The 21910-nt window shown below is 41.1% G+C and overlaps 1 protein-coding gene across 4 annotated transcripts in view; it reads left to right on the plus strand.

The window, feature by feature from the left end:
* ppip5k1b (diphosphoinositol pentakisphosphate kinase 1b) overlaps positions 1-21910 on the plus strand; it is a 53745-nt gene that overhangs the window by 20589 nt on the left and 11246 nt on the right. The window contains exons 14-28 of one of the 4 annotated variants that reach the window (XM_030731233.1): positions 1484-1569; positions 2449-2574; positions 5325-5446; positions 6714-6896; positions 7176-7317; positions 9182-9405; positions 9821-9948; positions 10080-10194; positions 11997-12104; positions 12262-12378; positions 12957-13097; positions 13274-13382; positions 16361-16513; positions 18265-18327; positions 20620-20793. In XM_030731233.1, the coding sequence (XP_030587093.1) occupies positions 1484-1569; positions 2449-2574; positions 5325-5446; positions 6714-6896; positions 7176-7317; positions 9182-9405; positions 9821-9948; positions 10080-10194; positions 11997-12104; positions 12262-12378; positions 12957-13097; positions 13274-13382; positions 16361-16513; positions 18265-18327; positions 20620-20793 (1991 nt within the window). The remainder of the gene's footprint in view (positions 1-1483; positions 1570-2448; positions 2575-5324; positions 5447-6713; positions 6897-7175; positions 7318-9181; positions 9406-9820; positions 9949-10079; positions 10195-11996; positions 12105-12261; positions 12379-12956; positions 13098-13273; positions 13383-16360; positions 16514-18264; positions 18328-20619; positions 20794-21910) is intronic. The other 3 variants (XM_030731229.1, XM_030731230.1, XM_030731232.1) reach the window with 3 other exon arrangements.

The raw sequence follows: 21910 nt of genomic DNA on the forward strand, positions 1-21910 counted from the left end.
TGCTGTACTCTGCATAGGAGCACATTAACAATAATATAAAAGACAAACATGATCAAATTTGCAAGAAATGCACTGACAGTTTAAAACACAGTGACATCAATTGTTTTTAGAGTCTGCATTTTGAAACCTCAGCGTTAACATTTTGGCTGCCACCAAAATGTTTGCTTTTTGTGTGTAGATACTGAGTTATCAGATAACACCAGCTGTCTTGTTTGGCAAGCCGCATTCATAAACTGCGCGAGTGCAGTGCAAATGCACACATCTCTACTAATTAGATTTTAGTAACAGACTAATAAAATACTAGAATTTCACTCAATAAAACTGAAGTGCAAACATCTAGGACAGACGATGCCACACAGCAGGGCCTTTTATTTTTCAGATTGTAAAAATGCTCCGGAAAGCACCATCAATACAAACACAGCAGAGTGGTCCATTTCAGTAAGTCTAATTAATTTAGCTGAGGCTTAGCAGACACCAGTGTGCTATAGCTGCGTGTCGGCACACTTGTCAGTTAAAGCAGCCACACCACAACCCCAGCATGAAGGTGGTTCTACAAAAAAATCAGCCAGTGTAGAGTTGTTATGAAATCTGTTGTGACTATTCAGAGGCCAAAACTATATTATGTGCCAGGCTGTGAGGTTGTGCATTTTAACATGGGGACTGGCTCACTATTGGAGCCAGTTGCCACTAGAGGTACCGCAGTTTTTCACATTTGATGAGTAAATATAAAATTAATCTGTGTCAGTAAAATACAGAGTATAGCCAGCTCTTATGCTGCAGTTGTGACAAAGCCTTGTGTATACATGTCCTTATGTCTGAGGGGCATAAAGGCATGTATATGCATGCTATGAGTTTATACGGTAGCATGAGCTAAAGCATTACATAATTTACAAAGCAATCGTGTTGCTTCCTTTAAGACTTGAAGCCAGTCAATGAAACCATACACTCATGAGGAAAGTGTTCAGTGAGTCCCCAGACTGAGGGAGCTGATGGCCAATTTGACGTCCCGTAGAGCTCTCCACAAAGCTTTTCTATAGGCGTCTACAGCTGTTTTCTCTTGTTTCCTCCCCCCACTATTTATGGACCTCTTTATAGCCTGAAATAAACCATCCTAATCCAGTAAGCCCCACCTGTCTGATTGTTCTGAGTGGTCTTTTCACTCCTGCTCATATTCTCATGTGCTCTCACACACAGATACACAATTACAGACTAAAACTATACCTGGAGTAAATATATAACTCCAAAGTGACTGAATTATAACAACTGCTAATATTAGTACTTACTGTAGCTGTGTGTATGATCATCGTGTTCTTATCTCCTTTTAAGCGTGTCTTGCCATAAACGTGGAATGTGTGTTTGCTGCTAAACATTTGAGCAAAACTCTTAAAGATGGGATGAAATCTGTCTGTCTGTCTGTCTCTGTGTGCATATCAAATGTTGTTGTGTCTGCTTGATGTTCCGTGTGTGTGTTCATCTCCACCAGGTATGGTCATTTCTCAGGTATCAACAGGAAAGTCCAGCTCACCTACCTGCGCAATGGCAAACCTAAAGCATCCAGTGAAGAAGAAGGTATGAACTAAGACATAGATTATATGTAAATAAATACAAAGAAATGGTGACTGGAAGTTAGTGTGTCATGTTAGTGCTTCTTGTTTTTTGTTTGTCAATAAATTAAAAAATTGCTCAGATTAGCTCAGAGGTATTTGGGGGGGGGGGGGGGGTGTAAAATACTGATTTCATCTGGATCATCTGCAGAATCTGCAGTTGATCAGTTGATATTGCCAGATAAGACTGTTGTTGTGTTGTGTTGCCTTCTCTGTGTGTGTATATAGAGTAGCAAGTATAGACTATAAAGGCTGTATAAAAGATGAATGGGACGACATCCACTGGTTTCTGGATCTGCATTTTGGAGCCTTAACTTCAGTATCTTGGTTGTACCTCACAGCAGCCAACATAATTTGTCAGAAACGGGCCACTAAAGGAACTGCAGTTTCTTGGCACTTCTGCTTGGGCATCATTTGTTGCTGCTTGGTATCAAGAGGCTGAAAGAAATGCCAAACTTTCCAGGAATAAATCTGCTATCCTCAGTGAAACAGTTATGTTTTTGGCTGTTTTCAGTTTCCTTTGGCAGGCAGGAAATGAAGGAAGACAGAAGTATAAAAAGTATATGTCCTTTGCTAGAAGTGAATTGCGGACTGTGCTGTTAAATGGTATCACTGAGACAAACCCAGAATGATCTTGAGATAAGTGTATCACTCTAAGCCTTACCTTTTTTGTCTGTTTATCTCTGATTAAAGGACACGGAGTTTTGTCTTTGGCAGCTTCCTTGGTAAATTTTGGGGTATAAATTAATAATAAGGCCACAGAAAACATTTTGGGAATTGATTATTTATACGAGGGGAAAAACTGGTGAAATTCCAAAGATAACTTTCTGCTTGTTGTTCCCAGATTCTAAGAAGGATGGCCCATCTCTGCTGCTGGTGTTGAAGTGGGGCGGGGAGCTGACGCCTGCAGGCCGGGTTCAGGCTGAGGAGCTGGGCAGGGCTTTTCGCTGCATGTACCCTGGAGGTCAAGGTACCAGCCACACACACATACTCCAGCCTTTAAGATACTTATTGTACTTATTTACAATGGCTCTTATGCCTTCTAGTCTGGTGTCAGTTTCCAGCCCGCCTTTGTACTTTCTAAAAACACCACCATTTGCTGTCCCCACACTGGATAGGAGCCATACAATCACTGTGTCAAAAGGGTCAGGATGGGGTGGCTATTTTAGAGTTGACAAGCCAGATTTTCAGGCTTCCAGCTGCCACTGCCCCCTTTTTTAATCCCAGAATGACACTGTTGTCACTGTTGTCGAGAGAAGGAACTTTAAATGTTTCTCAATAACAAGCTGCCAATTGAAACACACGTCAATGAATTGATATTGTTTGGGACTCTCGGATTATAATTAAAATTTTCTTTTAGAAAGGCTGCTGTTAGAAGACTGTGTAACAAATCTGAACTTTACTGGAAAATAAACCAAAGACTCGGTAGTTGCATACACAGCATCTGCAAGTTCGAGTAGCTTCTATGCCACAGTCGTGCCTAAGAAGACCAAAATGAGGATATCATATAGAGCCAACAGCAGAAAAAAACTGAGAAACTGAGCAGAGCAGTCTGAAGCTTTTGGCTCACAGAGGGTTACTTAGACATAGCGATGGAAAGCTAATGTACTTTAAACTGAACAATCATTGTTAGTTAAAAAAAATCTTTGAATCATGTTGAAGTTGATAATATGAAGTTACATGTGGAAAAATAAATATGTGACTAACCTCAAGAGTTTAAAAGTGTTCAGAATATCTGAACAAACTGAGTGAACACCCTCTGCTGATGAAGACCATGTGATCAGTGGCACACTAATCAGGGACTATGGTCTGGAGTTAAGAATGTATTGTCAACACTGGCTTAAACAGGTTATTGAGATTAAACAAACATGCGGAGCTCCGACTGTAGTAAAGACTAACATTAGGACAAATATGAGAATCAAAGGACATAAACAGTAATTACAATCAGTGGGTAATTTATTAGGTACACCTGTGAAATCTAAGGAAATACAATTATCTGAGTAATAAAATGTATTTTTACAGACATAATAATAACCACTGACATTCTCAGGGAGGTATTAAATTGGCTCTGTTTATCACTTGACTGTTGAAGCGGACTGAATTATACTGATGTATTTATTTGGCTAATATTTGTCTCACTGCGATAAAACATACCCTTTTCAATAAAGGTATAATTTATGTAAGACTTCTCCAAAACTAAAAAAACAAGCTATAACACATACTGCTACAAGCACACTGCCATCTAGTGGCTCTACCAAGTAGTCCTGCAGTTGGGTGTGGCCTCAAGTACATCTGAGTACTGGATGGGTGCTTTCCTTGACACACAATCAGTAAAAAGCCAGTTACATAAAGGTTTCTCTCCTCTTTATATCCTGCAGGGTCTTAATTTTAGTACTACCTCAGTGTCATGTATTCATTACCTTTCCATGCTTTCCTACTTTAAGGTTTGTTTTATAGTGCATGTAAAACTCTCAGACTGATCAGATAAACAACCTGAAGCACAACTAAAAGTAGACCTTTTGTGGTTTCTTCTTTTTTTTTTTTTAAATAAAAAGAAGGCGATTTCCTCACCCCAGCCACTGTTTTCAGTCCTTTTTATCCACCACAAGTTTTGTCGATTAACTCTGCTCTTCTCTGTTGTTGTTGCTCTATGTAAACTACTAGCCAGTAATCGCCGGTCCCTTGGCTGCGATTCCCCTATTGACTTTGGTAAGAGAAGGGTTTCCTGGAAATCACCGCTCTTCCGCTCCTCTCTCATTCTGCGCGTTTGTCGCTCCGTCCACTAACGTGGTCTGCTCTCTCCTCATTATCATGATTTTGGTTCATTTCACATGGCGACTAGTCCTGTTTGTTTCAGATTGCTGTGGATTGCTTTTTTTTTTTTTTTGTGTGTGTGTTATTGTTGATGTGTTTCCAAGATGATCCTCCATATCAGACATTGTTTAGGTCACCTGCCCGTGTATATGCAGGCAGCTAAAGTGGCTGCAGTTTTTGTTTTACAAAGCTAACGCACATCATCTCACACTAATCCTGCTTCATTTTTTTTTTCATGAGTTGTTGAGATGTTGTTTGATAAAGCCTGTCTATTTTGGCCTGTGTTAGAGCTTTAAACATGGATATATCTCCATCACGCCCCAGATCTGTTGATCTTTGTCAACTAAGGCATAGTGGCACAATGTCAGACTGCCTGTCTGTAGAAGAGAAATGCATGAAGCATCAGTGTGATTTGATCTGTAGCGTTAGTAATGCATCCACCCCCTACAATAATATTGTACACTGAGAATGTTAAAAGACTTTGTCTTTTTCCAGAGAAAGGTAATCTAGGGTATTTAATCTCACCTGCAGGGGAGTTGTCTTCACAAATTTTTGGGGACTGCTAAACATCAGTTCACTTCACTTTCACTTCATTTTACTCTTAACTTAAACTGCGCCATTTAAGTTTACATTTAAGTGAGATGAACCCCATCAAAATCTTACAAGCCATTTTAAAGACAATACATTTGAACTGAAAGTGATGTTGCACTTGCACAGGTGCTGTATTGCCCTTGTGTGCCAACATTTAATAGAAATCTTTGGTACTATTGGGTACAATCAACACCAATTTTTTTTCTCTGTTCTTTCGAATACCTCACCGACTCAGCCGTTTCTTAAAGTGTTGTACAGTACGTCTGAGTGCTGTAATCATGCCAGTTAACTGTGATGCTCCACTCTGTGTCTAAGGTGACTATGCTGGGTTTCCTGGCTGTGGCCTCCTACGCCTGCACAGCACTTATCGCCATGACCTAAAGATCTACGCCTCTGATGAAGGAAGGGTGCAGATGACGGCTGCTGCTTTTGCCAAGGTAACACTGTCACTGTATTGGAAGACTAAACTCTGTATATAAAACATGTTACTTTAATACTTAAACAAGGGATTCTGATAGATCTTGAGGAGCCTATTTAGAGCAGCATATCCCTTTGGATGAATGAAACCCTCTTGTTTCTGTGATATCTTTCAGTTACTTTGTGCAGCTTTTATAACTGTATGACATAAGTAGGGGATGCTTTGTTTGATTTCCTAGCCACTGTGGCACTCTGGACAGGTCGCCAGCCTGTCGCAGGGCCAACACAGAGAGACAGATAACCATGCAGACTCACATTCACACCTATGGGCAGTTTAGAATCACCAGTTAACCTTACCCCACTAACTGCATGGGTTTGGACTGTGGGAGGAAACCAGAGAACCCACACAAACACGGGGAAAACTCCACACTGTGAGTTAGAACCAGGACCTTCTTGCTATGAGGCAACAGTGCTAACCACTGTGCCACCATGCTGCCTAAATTCAGTTCACTTCAATTTTATTTATATAGTGCCAAATCACAACAACAGTTGCCTCAAGGTGGTTTATATTGTAGCGTAAAGATCCTATAATAATACAGAGAGAACCCACCAATCAGACCCCTCCTGAGTAAGCACTTGATAACAGTGGGAAGGAAAAACTCCCTTTAAACAGAAACCTCCGGCAGAACCAGACTTAGGCAGGGACAGTCAGCGGTCTCGACCGGATGGGGGTGAGGGGAGAGAGACAGGACAAAAGACATGCTGTGGAAAAGACCCAGAGATTAATAATAACTAATGATTAAATGCAGAGTAGTGCATAAACACAGAAAGTTAGCTGTTTTACAACACACGGTGGTTGTAAAACAGCTAAATGATTATTTTCAGAACTGCCTGTTTGAAGAGTTCAGGTTTTAGTGACTCTATGGACAGTAAATAATGATTGTAACCTTATAAAAAAATAAACGCTAGCAAATTATGACATGCAGATATGAATTTGCAGCATTAAAAGTATTCTTCAGATCAGCCACCATTCAGTCACAGTTCATGTAAATTTTCTCAGTTAAAATCTTGTCCTTCCAATTATTCTGACACAACAAATGTGCAGAAATTCACCATCAGTGATGAGAAGTAAACCGAACTCCGCTTTGAAAATCCATTTTTTAATTTGTTCCCTGACTGCCAAGACTTTGGGGAACCTTTTTCAAAAGCATAAAATCACTTTGATTGCTTCAGGGTACTTGCCAATACTTGGCCCTCACATGGTTACATTTTCTGCTTTCTCTGCAGGGTCTGCTGGCTCTAGAAGGGGAGCTGACCCCCATCCTGGTTCAGATGGTGAAGAGTGCCAACATGAACGGACTGCTGGACAGCGACAGCGACTCTCTGACTGACTGCCAGCAGAAAGTGAAGGCCAGGCTGCATGAGATCATGCAGAAGGACCAGGATTTCACAGAGGAGGACTATCAAAAGGTTTTTGTCAATCCTGGGACCATGAACTGATTTACTTAATTTGATAAGCTGAATGGTGAAATTTCTGTTTTACAAGTAAGGCTCCACAAGCTCGGTTTAAACAGTTGAATGTGTTTCTTAATTCTTCATACCAGATAAGATTTAGACTATCCAAAGAATGGTGAGAATATTGTTTTGCCGCTGCTCAAGCATGTATTGGCAATCCTTCCTGACCTAATCTCTTGCGTAGTATGTGGCAGAACATGTTATCTATTGCCTTCTGCTTTTATTGTGTCCCAGTTGGCTCCAACAGGCAGTCCATCGCTGGTGAACTCTATGAAGGTCATAGAGAATCCAGTCAAAACCTGCGACAAGGTGTATGCCCTCATCCAGAGCCTTACGTCACAGATCCGAAAGAGACTGGAGGACCCGAAGTCTGCAGGTACTGTGAACCTGCAGTACTGGTACAGAATATGATCCATCTTAAAATGTTTTACTATTTTAAATCCACAATATTTGTTTTAGTCTTGAGGTCTTTAGTATGAATAAGACAGATGCAGAAAAGCTTGTCCATGTAATATACAGTACTGTACAAAAGTCTTGATACACCCCTCATTTCTATACATTTTCAAGGAAAATGAGAAATACGGGCAGCAACATATTGAAATATGAGAAAATACAAATGGAAAACAGTATAAAATTCACAAACAGGGTTTGTACAGTTCAAATGAGCTTGAAAGTCAAAATTTATTTTATTTTTATTAAATAATGATTTTTTAAAAAAGTCAATATTTGGTATGACCACCTTTTTATTTTTCAGCCAGCGTTCTTGTAATTTCTTTAAGTAGTCTTCAGGAACAGTTCTCCAGGCTTCTTAAAGGACATTCAAAGCTCTTCTTTGGATTTTTCTGCGTTTTGTTTTGTTCTCTGTCAAGATGATCGTACACTGCTTCAATAATGTTGAAGTCCAGGCTCTGGAGTGGCTGTGTGTTGTGTGTTTATTCCATCCAGGATAGATACTGTATGTTTTTAACGTATTGGCAGTGTGTTTGGGGTCATTGTCATGGTGAAAAATGAAGCTGTTGCCAATCAGACACTTTCCAGATGGTGGATCGAAATCTGATGGTACTTTTCTGCGTTCACGATTGTATCAGTTTTAAGATCCCCAACACCACTGGCTGAAATGCAGCCTCAGACCATGACAGAGCCTCCTCTGTGTTTTACAGATGGCTCTAAACACTCACTGTTGTAGCTCTCTCCTGGCATCATTTGTACATTCGTACAAATTTGAACCAAAAATTTCAAATTTGGATTTATGACACTGTAAGACCTGTTGCCACTTATTTTTATTTATTTATTTTTCTTTTCAGTCCAGTTCTTGGCATATCTCAACCTTTTCTCCCTGTTTCCCTTCCCTTCTTGTGGCTGTCAAGAAGCCATTCATTGAGACCATTTCTGATGAGGCATTTCTCAGGTCCTGTGTCAGGTCTTTGCTGGACTTTTCCCCCTATTTCTTAAGGACACGATCTCTAAATGCTGTTTAGCTGCTGTAGATCGTCTTTTAGTTGTGCTACTTCTTCTTTTGTCCTGCACTTGTCCAGTTTCCTCAAATTTGTTAAGGGCACGCGGCACACTGTGCTGAGATATGCAATGTTTTTTGCTAATAGCTCTTTGGGAATCGCCTTGTTGGTGCATTTTTCATAGATTCAGCAAGAGAAATGGGAATGTCTTTTTGCAGCAGGTTGCTAATAACAAAGTGCCCAAGGATACCATTTAAAATTCTTCTGTGTAGACACTGGTTCATCCCTTGAGTTAGGTGTCTTTTTTTTAATGCTTGAATGAGTCAGTGGCTTAAAAACAAAAACAAAACAGAGCAAAAAATTCCCTCTGAAAATGGTCGAGTACAACTAAAAACAAAAGGTCCTTGTTGGAGGTAACTAGTTCTTAACAGTCACCGAAGCTCAACTCAGTTCACCTTTGGGAGATTTTTGGCCTGTCATGTTAGGAAACTCTCTCCATCACATCATCCAGACGCAAAAAGAAGGAAGAATGGTGTTTTATCCCTTCTGGATATAGTTTTTTCCATTAATTTGTCACCCATGTGAACACATTGTACTTTATATTAAATATCACTGAATAAAATGAGCTGCACGTACGCATGCAAACGCTAGCAAAAATATAACCTCCTTGGCTGAGTTAGTGAGGGGTGGCTCCTGACTGACAGTACTGTATTTTTAAAGTCACTTTGTGTGTTTAGGTTATTTTGAAGATGACAGAATGAGTCATTCTGCTTTTTTTTTCTCCAGACTTGCAGCTTTACCACAGCGAGACTTTGGAGCTGATGCTGCAGCGTTGGTCCAAACTGGAGAGAGACTTTCGCATGAAGAATGGGCGCTACGACATCAGCAAGATCCCAGATATCTACGACTGCATCAAATATGATTCGCAGCACAATGCCTCTCTTGGCCTGGAGGACACACGGGAGCTTTTCAGACTGTCCCGTGCTCTGGCTGACATAGTCATACCACAGGTAAAGCAGAGCAGTGTCTTTAATCACTTTTTTCAAGTGCTGCCTAGCACTTATTTTTAAATTTTCCACAAATTTAGCATTAGTAATGATTTATGTAGTAGCAGAATCCATAAGGGGGAATGAGGGGGAGCTAGTCTTCCGCACTAATTCTGAGGTATGTTTTCAGGCTTTAGAAAATATATCTTCTGAATCGAAACCTTGGCTAATGGCACATTTAAAATGCCATGCTTTAGCCTTCTTACTTGGGAGAGCAGGGTTCAAATCATACTTGAAGTTCAACCCTACTGCACCTTTAAGCCCTCCATTCATGAATGGGTCTTTTCAACTCAAGTATCTTCTCCCCAATACCATGTATGCATTTTAAGAAGTGGGGAAAAATTGTGTTTTAATGGCACTTCCATATCATTGACATCAGGAGTATGGCATCTGTAGAGCAGAGAAATTAGACATCGCTCAGGCTTACTGCGTTCCCCTGATGAAGAAAATCCAGCTGGACCTGCAGAGGACCCACGAGGACGAGGCTGTCAACAAGTTGCACCCTCTGTGAGAATGCAGAACATCACTAAAGCACTCAAACATGTTTACATGTGATGTAAGCCACATACCTACAGCATATCCAGCATTCCAGGTGTTGTATTATGCTTTTGTGTCTGTCACTCTGCCCTGGTGTTCAGGTATTCTCGGGGTGTGATGTCTCCTGGCCGTCATGTCCGCACACGCCTCTACTTCACAAGCGAGAGCCACGTTCACTCCCTGCTCAGCATCTTCCGCTATGGAGGCCTGCTGGATGTACGCAATGGTTTTGTCAGCTTTCTATTTTCCCTATGTGTGCATGTGCACATTCAGATGGTGACTGAGCAGAATAGAGAACTGTTGTAGTGTTATAGAAAAGGCTTTTGGAAGAAGACTTCAGCTTGGTGGGACTTGTTGTTCTAACAGAACTTTGGTTAAAAAAGGGACTTTGTTTAACGAGTAGAGATGCCTGGATGCAGATTAGTTTTATGGCACAATTTAGCAATGTTAAAGAAACATTTTAAAAACTGGGGATTCCAGATCAACTCAGAAAGTTCAAAAAGTTTTAGAAAAACTTCTAAAATTGGCCAAACGCCACCTCGGATAAAAATTTCATGCAAATCTCTGTAGAAACCTTTGTGCAATCCTGCTGACATGCACCGCTCAAAAAATATATCATTAAACAATTAAACTTCTGGGATATTGATCTGGTCAGTTAAGTAGCAGTTTCAGCTACTTTGGTTTTTTTTACCATAGAATACCAGAATTGGCAGGTCCACCACTGGCACTCAAGATGGCGGCGCACATAGATGCAGCGGCTTGGAGTTCCCTGGGTCACAGTTTCATCAAGCTTCTGTGTTTGATGACAATAAAGGCTTCTGATTCTGGCACCCTGTTCTCTCACAGATGAGAACAGGTTCACCCTAAGCACATGTGACAGATGTGAAAGGGTCTGAAGAAGCCGTGGAGAACATTATGCTTCCTGTAATATTGTTAAGCATGACCGGATTGGTTGCAGTTCACTCATATTCTGGGGGACACACAGACCTCCACAGGCTAGGCAACAGAACCTTAACTGCCATTAGGTATCAGCATGAAATCCTTGGACCCATTGTCAGACCCTGCACTGGTGCAGTGGGTCCTGGGTTCCTCCTGGTGCACGACAATGCCCGGCCTCATGTGGTGAGAGTATGCAGGCAGTTTCTGGGGGATGAAGGAATTGATACCATTGACTGGCCCCCACACTCGCCTAGTGGAATCAAATAGAACACCTCTGGGACATTATGTTTTGGTCCATCCAACACCACCAAGTTGCACCTCAGACTGTCCAGGAGCTCAGTGAAGTCCCGGTCCAGATCTGGGAGGAGATCCTCCAGGACACCATCTGTCGTCTCATTAGGAGAATACCCCAGTTTTGTCAGACATACATACAAGCATGTGGGAGCCATACAAACTGCTGAGTACCATTTTGAACTCCGGCAATGAAATTTCAGCAAAATATTCTAGTCTGCTGCATCATTTTTTCACTTCAATTTTTGGGGTGTCTTTGAATTCAACCTCTGTAGGCCGATAATTTTCATTTCCATCAAACGATATGGCATCCTTTCATTCCAACACATTACCCAATCCATATCAGTATAGATGATCAGCATGATTTTTTTCCCATTGAGCTTTCAGCGTTATTTAAATCATCTGTCTGTCCCGTTCCAATGTTCATTTTGAACTTCAGAAGGTCGTCTTGATCGTGTCTACATGCCTAAATTCACTGAATTGCTGCCATGTGATTGGCTGATTAGATGCTCACATTAACAGGCAGTTGAATAGGTACCTAATAAAATGAGTGAGTATACAGACAAATACCAAAAATAATATGATTCATTTTCAGCTATGTTCACCAGCTCTAGTGTTGTCTACTATCTGCAGTTATAAGTTATTAGGGCTCACTTGACTAAATTAGATTATAGAGCTGATGTTTACTTTGTGTTCATATGAATAGGTGCACATCCATGCTGGTTCATGAATTCTTTTTCATTTTACGTGTTTTTGAATGTGTACTCATTCTTGTCTCTGCGCATCAGGAGGAGAAGGACCAGCAGTGGAAGCAGGCGATGGACTACCTGAGTGCTGTGACTGAACTCAACTACATGACACAGATTGTCATCATGCTGTATGAAGACAACAATAAGGTCAGCCTGCTGAGTGCAGAGTGAAATGAAATGAATATCTCCCTCTCACTTACAGTGAGGAATTGCCTATGAGGCATCCAAACTGCAGCTTCCTTTGCATGTTAAGAGGCTCCTTTATGCGTCCTTTCTTGTATATTTGTGTATGTGTGGTGAGCAGGACCCCTCCTCAGAGGAGCGTTTCCATGTGGAGCTTCACTTCAGTCCAGGAGTCAAAGGATGTGAAGATGAAGAGAATATCCCTCTTGGATTCGGCTTCCGTCCGGCCTCCTCGGAGGTGTGTGACTGCACAGTGGTTGCAGTGCTGGTTGGTCTGAAAATGTGCAGTTTGTTTAGCCCTAAAGAAACTCCAAAAAACTTGACGCTTTTGTTAAAAATGCATTCAAACAGACAGTTTAAAGAATATTCAGGGTTTAAAAAAGTTCCCTTGTAGTTGTTAACGTCAAGTTTTTTGGCATGTTCATAAATATAGTACTGTAATAAATGTTCTGCCACATTGATGTAGGCTGTGGTGGCATCTGTCTGCCTGTGTGAAGACACATTCTTCTGTAACTATATTTTAAAGATATTTAAGCCCTAAATTAATTTAGGTTCCTCTTGCCACCCATGTTTTCTCATATGTATATTTTTCATAGCAGTGATGGACTTATGTCACTGAAAAATGACATAAACAGAGAGGTCCCTGTATTCAACTGTCGAATTCTTGATATTCCACTAGTGTTATATGAAGATATGTGGACAAACATTAGTTGTTATCCTACATCTTGAGGTATAATTCAGTAAATACTGAACATCAGCACAGATGTGCAGAGTGTATGAAATGTCAGTTCTTTCTCCTCTTCTCTGACCAATCAGAATGAAGACAAAAAGCCAAATCAGGGCAGTCTGGAGGACCTTTCCCAGGATGAGCCAGACCAGGCACTTCATGTCTCTGATCCAATCAATATCCAGCGAAGGTCTCCCATGATTCGCAACCGCAAGACGGGCTCCATGGAGGTACCAGACTGCCAGAACGTAATGTTAAAATGACAAAATGTGACCGGGGTGTTTTTGTTTGCTTCTTTCAGTAGCGAGCAGTAGCTCTTTAGACACTTTTTCTTTACAAGTGTAATGGTATCAGGTCCCTGATTTAACGGGCAGTATTAATCCCTGGTCTTCCTGGCCCCACTCAGGTCCTCTCTGAAACCTCCCCCACCCATTCCTCCAAAGGCTGCACATCCCATCGACTCTTCATATCCTGCTCGCGCCAGTCTCCTGAGGTCAAACCAGCCAGCGGCTTAGGTGGGCATCTAATTGTTTGTGTGAGTGTGGGAGAATGTGTGCTTTCTGTATGTATGCATATCTGTGTTCATAGCCTCACCACACATTCATTTCCAGCTGTCATCACTGCGCCTGCTCTTCATTACGAGCTCCAGCTATGACTTTTTTTTTTCCTCTCACCCTCCCACTTTTCCATTTCTCTTCCCGTCTGTCCCTCAGTTCTTTCACATAGCTTCCACCCCAGCTTAGTTTAGCTCAGCAGCAGCCAAACAGGATCAGAATCCAAACTATGTTGGTGAGAGGTCGGCAAGGAAGATTCATGTTCACTGCCAGCTGCAGGATCACTGCGTCATATGGTGACCGAAGATGTGTTTCTCTCCCCTCTAGCTGATAAGGTTACAACACAGTGAACTTGCTCTAGGTGTATATTTGTTATTTCAAAGGCATCCACAGATGCTAAAATCTGAGAATCAAACAAAATCAGACTCACTAGTCACTGATGTTTGCCTTTTCTTTCTTTAGGACTAGTTAGTATAACTAATATTGACTTGACTAGCATAAACTAATGTAATTAGTAAATAATATTGGAGATACAACTTAAACCCTACTCCATGCTGCATTTAAACTGTATAAAATATTTATTATACATTATTTTCCTCATAGGCGTTTGTTGCTTTAAAGGGGGTGTATTGTGCTTTTACTTATTTTCTGTCATAAATATTCTTTACAATAGACATACAATAAACCTGTCCAAAAGCTCTAGTCTTCAGACTGCTCTAAATGCTCTGTTTCTCACTGTTTTGTCAGTGATATCTTTAATATGGACATCTTAGGCAAACCTTTCTGGCTGAGTACAGCAGCCACCTGCTGTGTCTGTTTGTGAAAGGCAGCCAATCAGAAGAAATTTGGCTTAAAGGGAATTTTTGGAAGGGAGCAAAAAAAAAAAAAAAAAAAAAGTTTTTTTCAGACAGTGGATGAACTGAGGGGCTGCGCCGAGGCCCAGTATAGGATAAATGATCATTTTGTGCCAAGCGGCTCTAGTAGAGGCCAAGAATAAAGATGTGTAGTTTGAAATGAGCATCAAAGGTTCCCTTTAAGTATACAAACCCCCCCCCCCCCCCATACTTCCTGCCTCATTCTGATTGTGCTGCATTAGCATCAACAGATGCCAGAACAAAAGAGATGTTATTTTATTGCCAGAAACTGAATTTGCTATAAACTCGTAAAATTTAAACAAATGCAAAATAAAATTGCAGGTATTTGAAAGAAACTATAACCTTCTTCACACAGTGAGAAATTGATTTCTCAAGCACTCAAAAAACTTAGCCCCCAGATTACTGATAAACAATGAAACACTATAAACACTAAAAATTGCAAATATTTGAAGCCTTGTTTGCCTAATTTGATGCTCTTAAGATCATCCATCCATCCATCCATCTATCCTCTTCCACTTATCCTGTTCAGGGTTGCGAGGTTGTATAATATATATTTGTTTGGGGGGCCTTTATTGATAGGTACAGTAAACCGCTCCAAATATAAGGTCACATAGTTTTAAAGCAAAACCCTTTTGGTCCCACGTGTAAAGTTAGATATCAATGTAGGTCACTTTGACTCCCCATAAAATGCTCCAAATTGGCTGTATCAGATCACTGCATGAATGTGATTTAACCTCAACCTAAATAAAGGAACTCTTGAAGGGCATGTAACATCCAACAACCTGCTAACACAGTGACACAAGCATGAAATGCTTCCATCTAAATAAAGACATGTGGAGAAAACCATAAAACCAAGAATGTGAGAAGAGAGTGTAGAGTCATGCTGTGGAAAAGAACAAGCGATTGAAAGCTGTCTAAGATTAGCAAACGTCAGACTGCTTCACTTCTTACTGCTTAATATCACCAGAGAATTTGTGATATTCCTTAAAAAATTCCTAAATATTTTAAATGTCACAAGTACGATAGCGACGTCCACATGAAAGAAGCCTCATTTGCTTATATATTGAGTGTAATTTATTTCCTTTGCTTGTGCAATTTAAAGCTAAAATACACAATTAGAAAATCTGCAGGAGTGAAAGAAGCCCAATAATAAGTTTGAAAAAGTGCAAACTGAATATTGTCATAAAAATCTGATGATGCAGAAGAGGAAAGTGCAAAGGAGCATTATGGGCATTGTTGCCTCCCACTAAATGCACCAATCATCGTGGCACTCGGGGCCTAATTATCACATGCTTGAAAGCAACAGCTGGGTTTATGTTCACATTACATCAGAGGTGCCCATTTATGGTGGGGCCAGTCAGTCAGTTGTGTGCTGAGTTGCTCATCACTGACTGCAGCGAGGTCACAGACAAGCACAACAAGTGTCGGTTACGACCTCTGTCAGCACGCTCAATCAGAATTCCAAATGGGATATATATGGATTTATAAATGCAAAATATTCATTTAAAATCTTAAAAATGGAAGCTGAGAATGACTTTTGTTTTTTCAGATTTGTTTGTGCACATCAGAAGTCTGAAACCCATTTCTACTTTAGTATGCTGGTCTGCATTTTGCATACAAAACCCACATTTTCTACACACACACACACACACACACACACACACACACACACACACACACACACACACACACACACACACACACACACACACACACACAGAGGTGTCACAGACTGGGTCACTGTTGTGAAAAACCTTGTAGCTTGCATGCCATCTAGAACTAAATCTCAACCTTGTTTTTAAATTGTCCACGAGGCATTTTTTTTTTAGTTTGTGTTTCCTTCTGTTTTAAACTTTATCACAAACTATATCATAAACATCTGAATTTAGAGGGTAAAATGTGCCCAGACTGTAGTTACAGGGTTTTCACAGAGGTGCAAAAACACACTCATGGCCCAGACCTGGAATAGTAACGGCACAGTGTGTAATAAAAGATTCTCACCTTTCACACTTCCACTCCACCCGTCCCTTCACCCCGCACTCCCACGGCTCCTCCTCCACACAGGCTCGCTCTGCTCTGGCCTCTTCAGTGCCTCTGCCCTCGGGGTGTCCTGTAGCGCCCCTAACCTTCGGGACTACGTCCGCACACACCACCGTCACCACCACCTGAAGCCACCTCTGTCTCCCGGCAGTTTGCCGTGCAAGAGTGGCATGTTTGGTACGTTCACCACGCTGTCTGTCCTCTCGCATGGAGCTGGTCTTTTCATCTGTAGCTGTTTTGAAAAGCTTTTCAAACTCTTTTTTTTCTGGCTTAAAAAGAAAAATCTTTTTTCCTTCCACTTTTTTCCCCTAAATTCATGTTATTTTTTTCCGATCAAAGCTTCCTTTATCTTTCAGTTCCTTTCCCAAAACAAACCAGCAGTTTCAAAATATTGCATCACTTCTCTTGAATGATTTTACTCTGCAGAATGTGCATTGAGGGCACTGATTTGACAGCAGAGTGATTGGCTGTGTAGGAAATGCTGAGCATGCAGGCTGGATATGATCAATACTTTTCCACATCAGCCTGACCACTAACTGATCGCCCCACTTTCTGCTGGGATTCAGATGTTCTCTGTGCATGTTGTGGTACCATATCCTCTTTATTTCATAATCCTATGTGAAGTTTATGTCTGGAAGCTGGAAGCCTGGCTTTTTTAAAACATTTTTTTTTACATTAATCACAATTTACTGTAATCCTTACATTAAGAAAATCAGCCTCTTATTTGGAACAGATATAAGACCCAATAATCCACCTTAAAATAATCCCTTTTTCCCTGAGTCTGGTAATGGTGCTAATGGTAAGTGAAGGCAAGCTGTTTTCACAGCCACTGGGGGTATTACAGCAGGCTTAATTACCCCAAACATCTGGAATGGATAGATTTCTTATGGTCACAGCTGTTTAGTCACACAAATTTGTTTAGTGCTTTGTAAAGATAAATATGACTCATTTGCAGGTTATGTCAGCAGCACACAATTTTGCTAGTAGGTGTATTTATGCATATGGATCCGAACTGCAGGTTTTTAAACAGAGGAAGCTGAGCTGGTCAGTTTATCCACTTGGTGTCACTCTGAGCGCAAAGCTGCACACCGGCAGGGGGAAACAGATGCTTTACTTTCTCAGTTCTGTTGCATCATGCTATGTGAGAAACAGCTGAGGGTTCGGACCTGACGTCAGTTCTGTTCCTTTAAAGATAAAGAACAGGACAGCAAGAGATCACTTTGTTGCTGTTAAGGTTAAAGGAAGTGCACACTTCAGGTCTGAAGATGGGCTGCAGTGTTGGTGGTAAGTGCACTTCAGAGAGGGGGTTCCCAACCTTTATTTTTTGTCTGAAAAGCTTAGGTACCCGGTCCTAAATACCACTCCTCATACATTTGTTCCTCTGAATGGATTTTCACCCAGAGCTTTAGTTCACCTCATCAGCTTGTTTTTTTCCTGTCTGCAGCTGTTTCTGTGTTAGTGAAAACCAAAACTGAGGTTAAACTGTAAGGCACATCCTGTTACAATTAGAAAGATCAAATAACTGTTTGCCCCTTTTCCAAGTTTTTTTGTTTGTTTGTTTGTTTTATTAGAGGCTGTCTACACCTACATATTTAATGTAATCAATAGCCAGTAGCAGTCAGGCTGGAGGAAGATACGAGGTTGGATTCACAGTGAAAAATGGCATTTAGATGAGCACACTTCTTACGTCTCTTGCTCACTCCACCCACTCCACAGCCTTAGCATTCACTCTCCACTCTGTTCATTCAAAGATGACCCTCATTTTCCCATAAATCTTTTGGCAGACAAACACAGATGAATCGACAGGCCAACTCTCTCCTAATCTGTTTTTCCCTCCTCCTCCTCCTCCTCCCCCCATCGTCAAACGCACAAGCAGATACAGATCCCAGCTGCCCCAGTAATGCCGGTTACCTTTCTTATCTCCTCAGAGCTGTTCTCTATGCTGGCAGTAAAGAGATTTTCTGTGTCGTTTGCCAGGCATCCGACTAATGGTATGTCTGCTTTTTTTTCCAAGTATATTTCGATAGTCCTCCAGTTTACCTTTTATCTTGCATGACCATTTCCTGGGAAAACATCTCCTATGTTTTCTGGTTTGAGAAGTGTGACGTGTGGCTACATTAATTACATTATCTTAGATTTTTGATTTTTTTTTTTTTGTTGTTTTTTTTCTTTTCCCACGCACATCTTTCTGTGTTTGTTTTATTTGTGTTGTCAGCCCTCACCTCTAACACTACCTGCTCTGCCTGCGAATGTCTTCATTTCCTATTCTGCTGTTCACAGGATGGTTCATTTTCCTTAGATATATTTCCATGGGTAACTATTCCGTGCACATGTAATAAAAAAAATCCTCACTTGCACATGCACTGTTGATCTTAACATAGTATCTTTTATAGTTTGTACTATAAATGTAACATTAGATGGGCAGTGTTTCTGTTGCTTCACCCCTGACCACACCCTCACTGATGGGTGTGGTTCACTGTTGTACCTGGAACTAACAGTGATGTAACAGTGTACTGACCACACACAAAGTACACGTCCACATCACTGATGCAGGGTCATAGATTGTAAATAAAATATGGACGTATTCACCTTAACCTCAGCCACTGGTTAGGTAGAGCGCCATCTGTTAAGCAGAGGGTCTGCGGTTCAATCACTGGCTCTTCCTCAGCAGCACTGAGCCACAAATTGCAGCCAATGCCAACGTCAGACTGGGAGTGGGGATGTGGGGGTGTGATGGTTAGAAAGCGCTTGAAGGTGAAGAATAAAGTGGTGTATTAAAGTGCATGAGAATGTGTGAATGTGGCTTATAGTAAAAAGTACTTTGAGTGCTCAGAGTAGATTTGTGACAATGACCTAACCCTGGAGAATCCTCCTTTCTGGCTATTAAGGACCATAAATTACAAAATGAACTTGATATTTGATTCCATATGATGTGAAACTAGCAACCTAGCCCATGAGGTCACAAACTGATGAAGCTGAGGGCCATTTTCTTCTACACAACCTGAATTGTTTTTGCAACCAGTAGAGTAACCCCTGCTGGTAGTTAGAAAGAATGCAGGTTTAAGGCACTTTGACTTCTCAAACCTGAAAGCTAGCATTCACTGGTAAATGCCAACATTGGTGTGATCTGCTTTGTTTTTTGTTTATCTTTGTTGCAGGTATCTGCTTTTAATTACTTTTTACTATTTTATTTACTATTGTCCAGCTTAATTTTGAAGCCTGTATTGATGCTCGTGAAGATGCTGGTTTTGTAAATTAGTTTTGGTTGCTATAACAGATGCTGATATGTTACTCATATTAGCATCTGTTATGATGCAGAGTGCAGAAAAGAGCAATCACAGCAGTCTCATTTTCTGAATCATAACCTTGTTGATGGGTGAAATATTGTCTCATGTAGCGAAAGTAATATGGGTGCTCTGCATGCTTTGCAATTTGTTTATCTGCAGTGTGTGAGTGGCAGCTGTGATTCTGATTATTTCTTGATGACATAAGTGAAATTGTTCTCATTCAGTCCTTTTGGCTTTTGATCTAAAAGCTAGGTGGGATTAACAAAAACAAGGAGCAATGTTGGGCAAAAACTGAGCTCAAGATGCAGGCAGTAATGTGCAAATATGTTTGGTCACTTATTGCAGATTGAAAGCCCATACTGCTTTCTGATGATGTGATTGAGTGGTGCATACAAACGAGTTAGGGCTGAGTCACCATTAACCAAATGCCACACAGTGAGCGCAGAACCTTTGAACCCCCCGAGTGTTCAGAGCCCTTGGGCACAAGCCCAATTTGGATAGCTAGTGATTGAGCGCTGTCAGAAAGTCATGCCTTCATGCTACAAATCTAAACTGTGACTTCTCTGTTTGATGGACTGCTCACAGTGCATTTCTGTTGCCATATACTTTCTTGGAAAATAACCCTGCAAAAGTTTGCTGGGGGGGGTGGGGTGGGGGTTCAAACTGATGTTTGAGAAGCAGCATTGATGACAGAAAGAGCCTCTCATTCATATTACGTGGAGTAGATCTCAGGTGTATTTTCCTGTTTAACCTCGACTACTGACTGCTCGCGTTTCCTTCCATCTTTATTTGACCTCACTCCTTCTGCTGTATGCTTGATGTCTTTGAAATGGAAAGGTGGGATTGCGTCTGCTGTCTGTCTGTGTTTGAGCCACAGTGTTTTTGTCCAGCTCAGCCTTCAGCCACGCTGCTTTTTAGCCCCTCCCATTTTTGCTCCTGCTCCACTGTGCTTTCTAGTTCTACTCTTCTCTCCCTGCTCTGCCTCTCATCCCTTAGAGCCTTCAGATGAGCTACATTTAGTCCAGATGCTGGAGGGGCTGCCTGCTGAGACAGCCCTGCTGGGGTTTGTGGATGTGGCCGTGGCCCACCACCTGCATCACTGCCCCTACCACTTCCGTCTCTTCAAGACTTGGATGGTGTCTGGTCTGGAGCTCCCAGAGTCTCTCTACGGTCAGCCACTTTAGTCGCTGCCTTCTCTTCCTCACTTTAGTCCCAGTCAGCCGGTGTTGGGAAAAGTGCTGCCATTGCCAGTTGAGCTTTGCATCTACTGTGGTTCATTGCTTTCTTTTTTCCCAGCCTGTGCATTCATTTTCCTTCTTATGCCAGCCAGTTAATGATATCTGCAACCCTGCCTCATGCTTCATTTAGTGTCCAACTGTATACACTGTAAACTCTAGTTTTGCATATCTGCCATAGGGTGCAACACCATCTTCCTCTGCGTAGACACAGTGAAACAATTAAAGTAACTTATTATCCCAGAAATAACTTAAGCTTTCACACATGCACTGCAACCTGAACTTTTCTAGGCATTACCTGACAGATGTGCGTGGGGGGGAAATAAAATCTAATGGATATCAAAAGGTCATTAAGCTGTCAGCTCCCCTGTAGAAAGTCCACGTGATGTCCACTTGCGGCGATGTGACATTAGTGGAGGTAATTGTCCAGTGAATTCAAATCGAGCAAGACTGTGTTGTGTGTCCTGACTGTTTTACCCAAATGGAGTATTTTCAGGCAGCTGATGTTTGACCTGACTGTGTTTCTTTAGTTATTGAGCCTAGTACCATTTTCAATCTTCTTGCAAAAATTAAAGCAAATATTTTATAGTCATCATTAAGTAATGATATTGGGTGCCAGTTTTCAAGCAGGGAAGTGTCTTTATTGGATTTGGGAATGAGTGTTATTAATCCTTGAGTCATGGTTGGAGGAAGTTGTTCATTTTCTATACTTTCCAAATAGACCTCAAAGAGAAAGGGAGCCAGATCTTCTGTGAAAGATTTATAAAATTCTGAGACCAATCCATCAGTGCCAGGTGACTTATTATTTTTTTTAGTTGATTGATTGCATCTATAACCTCCTCAAGTCTAATAGATCATCACACAGCTCCACCTCATCTTCAGAGATGGTTTTAGCTGTTAAGGAGTTCATAAAGGCATCAGCCGACCTCTGGCAAAATTTGGAACTGTATAATTCTGAATAAAATCAACTACAGTATATGGATATTATCTTATGTGTATAGTTTTTTCTAGTCTATTCTATTTTAGTTCATTTGTTTTTACTCATCCTTTTC

The sequence above is a fragment of the Archocentrus centrarchus genome, chromosome 6 (assembly GCF_007364275.1).
Source record: "Archocentrus centrarchus isolate MPI-CPG fArcCen1 chromosome 6, fArcCen1, whole genome shotgun sequence".
NCBI classification, from domain to species: domain Eukaryota; kingdom Metazoa; phylum Chordata; class Actinopteri; order Cichliformes; family Cichlidae; genus Archocentrus; species Archocentrus centrarchus.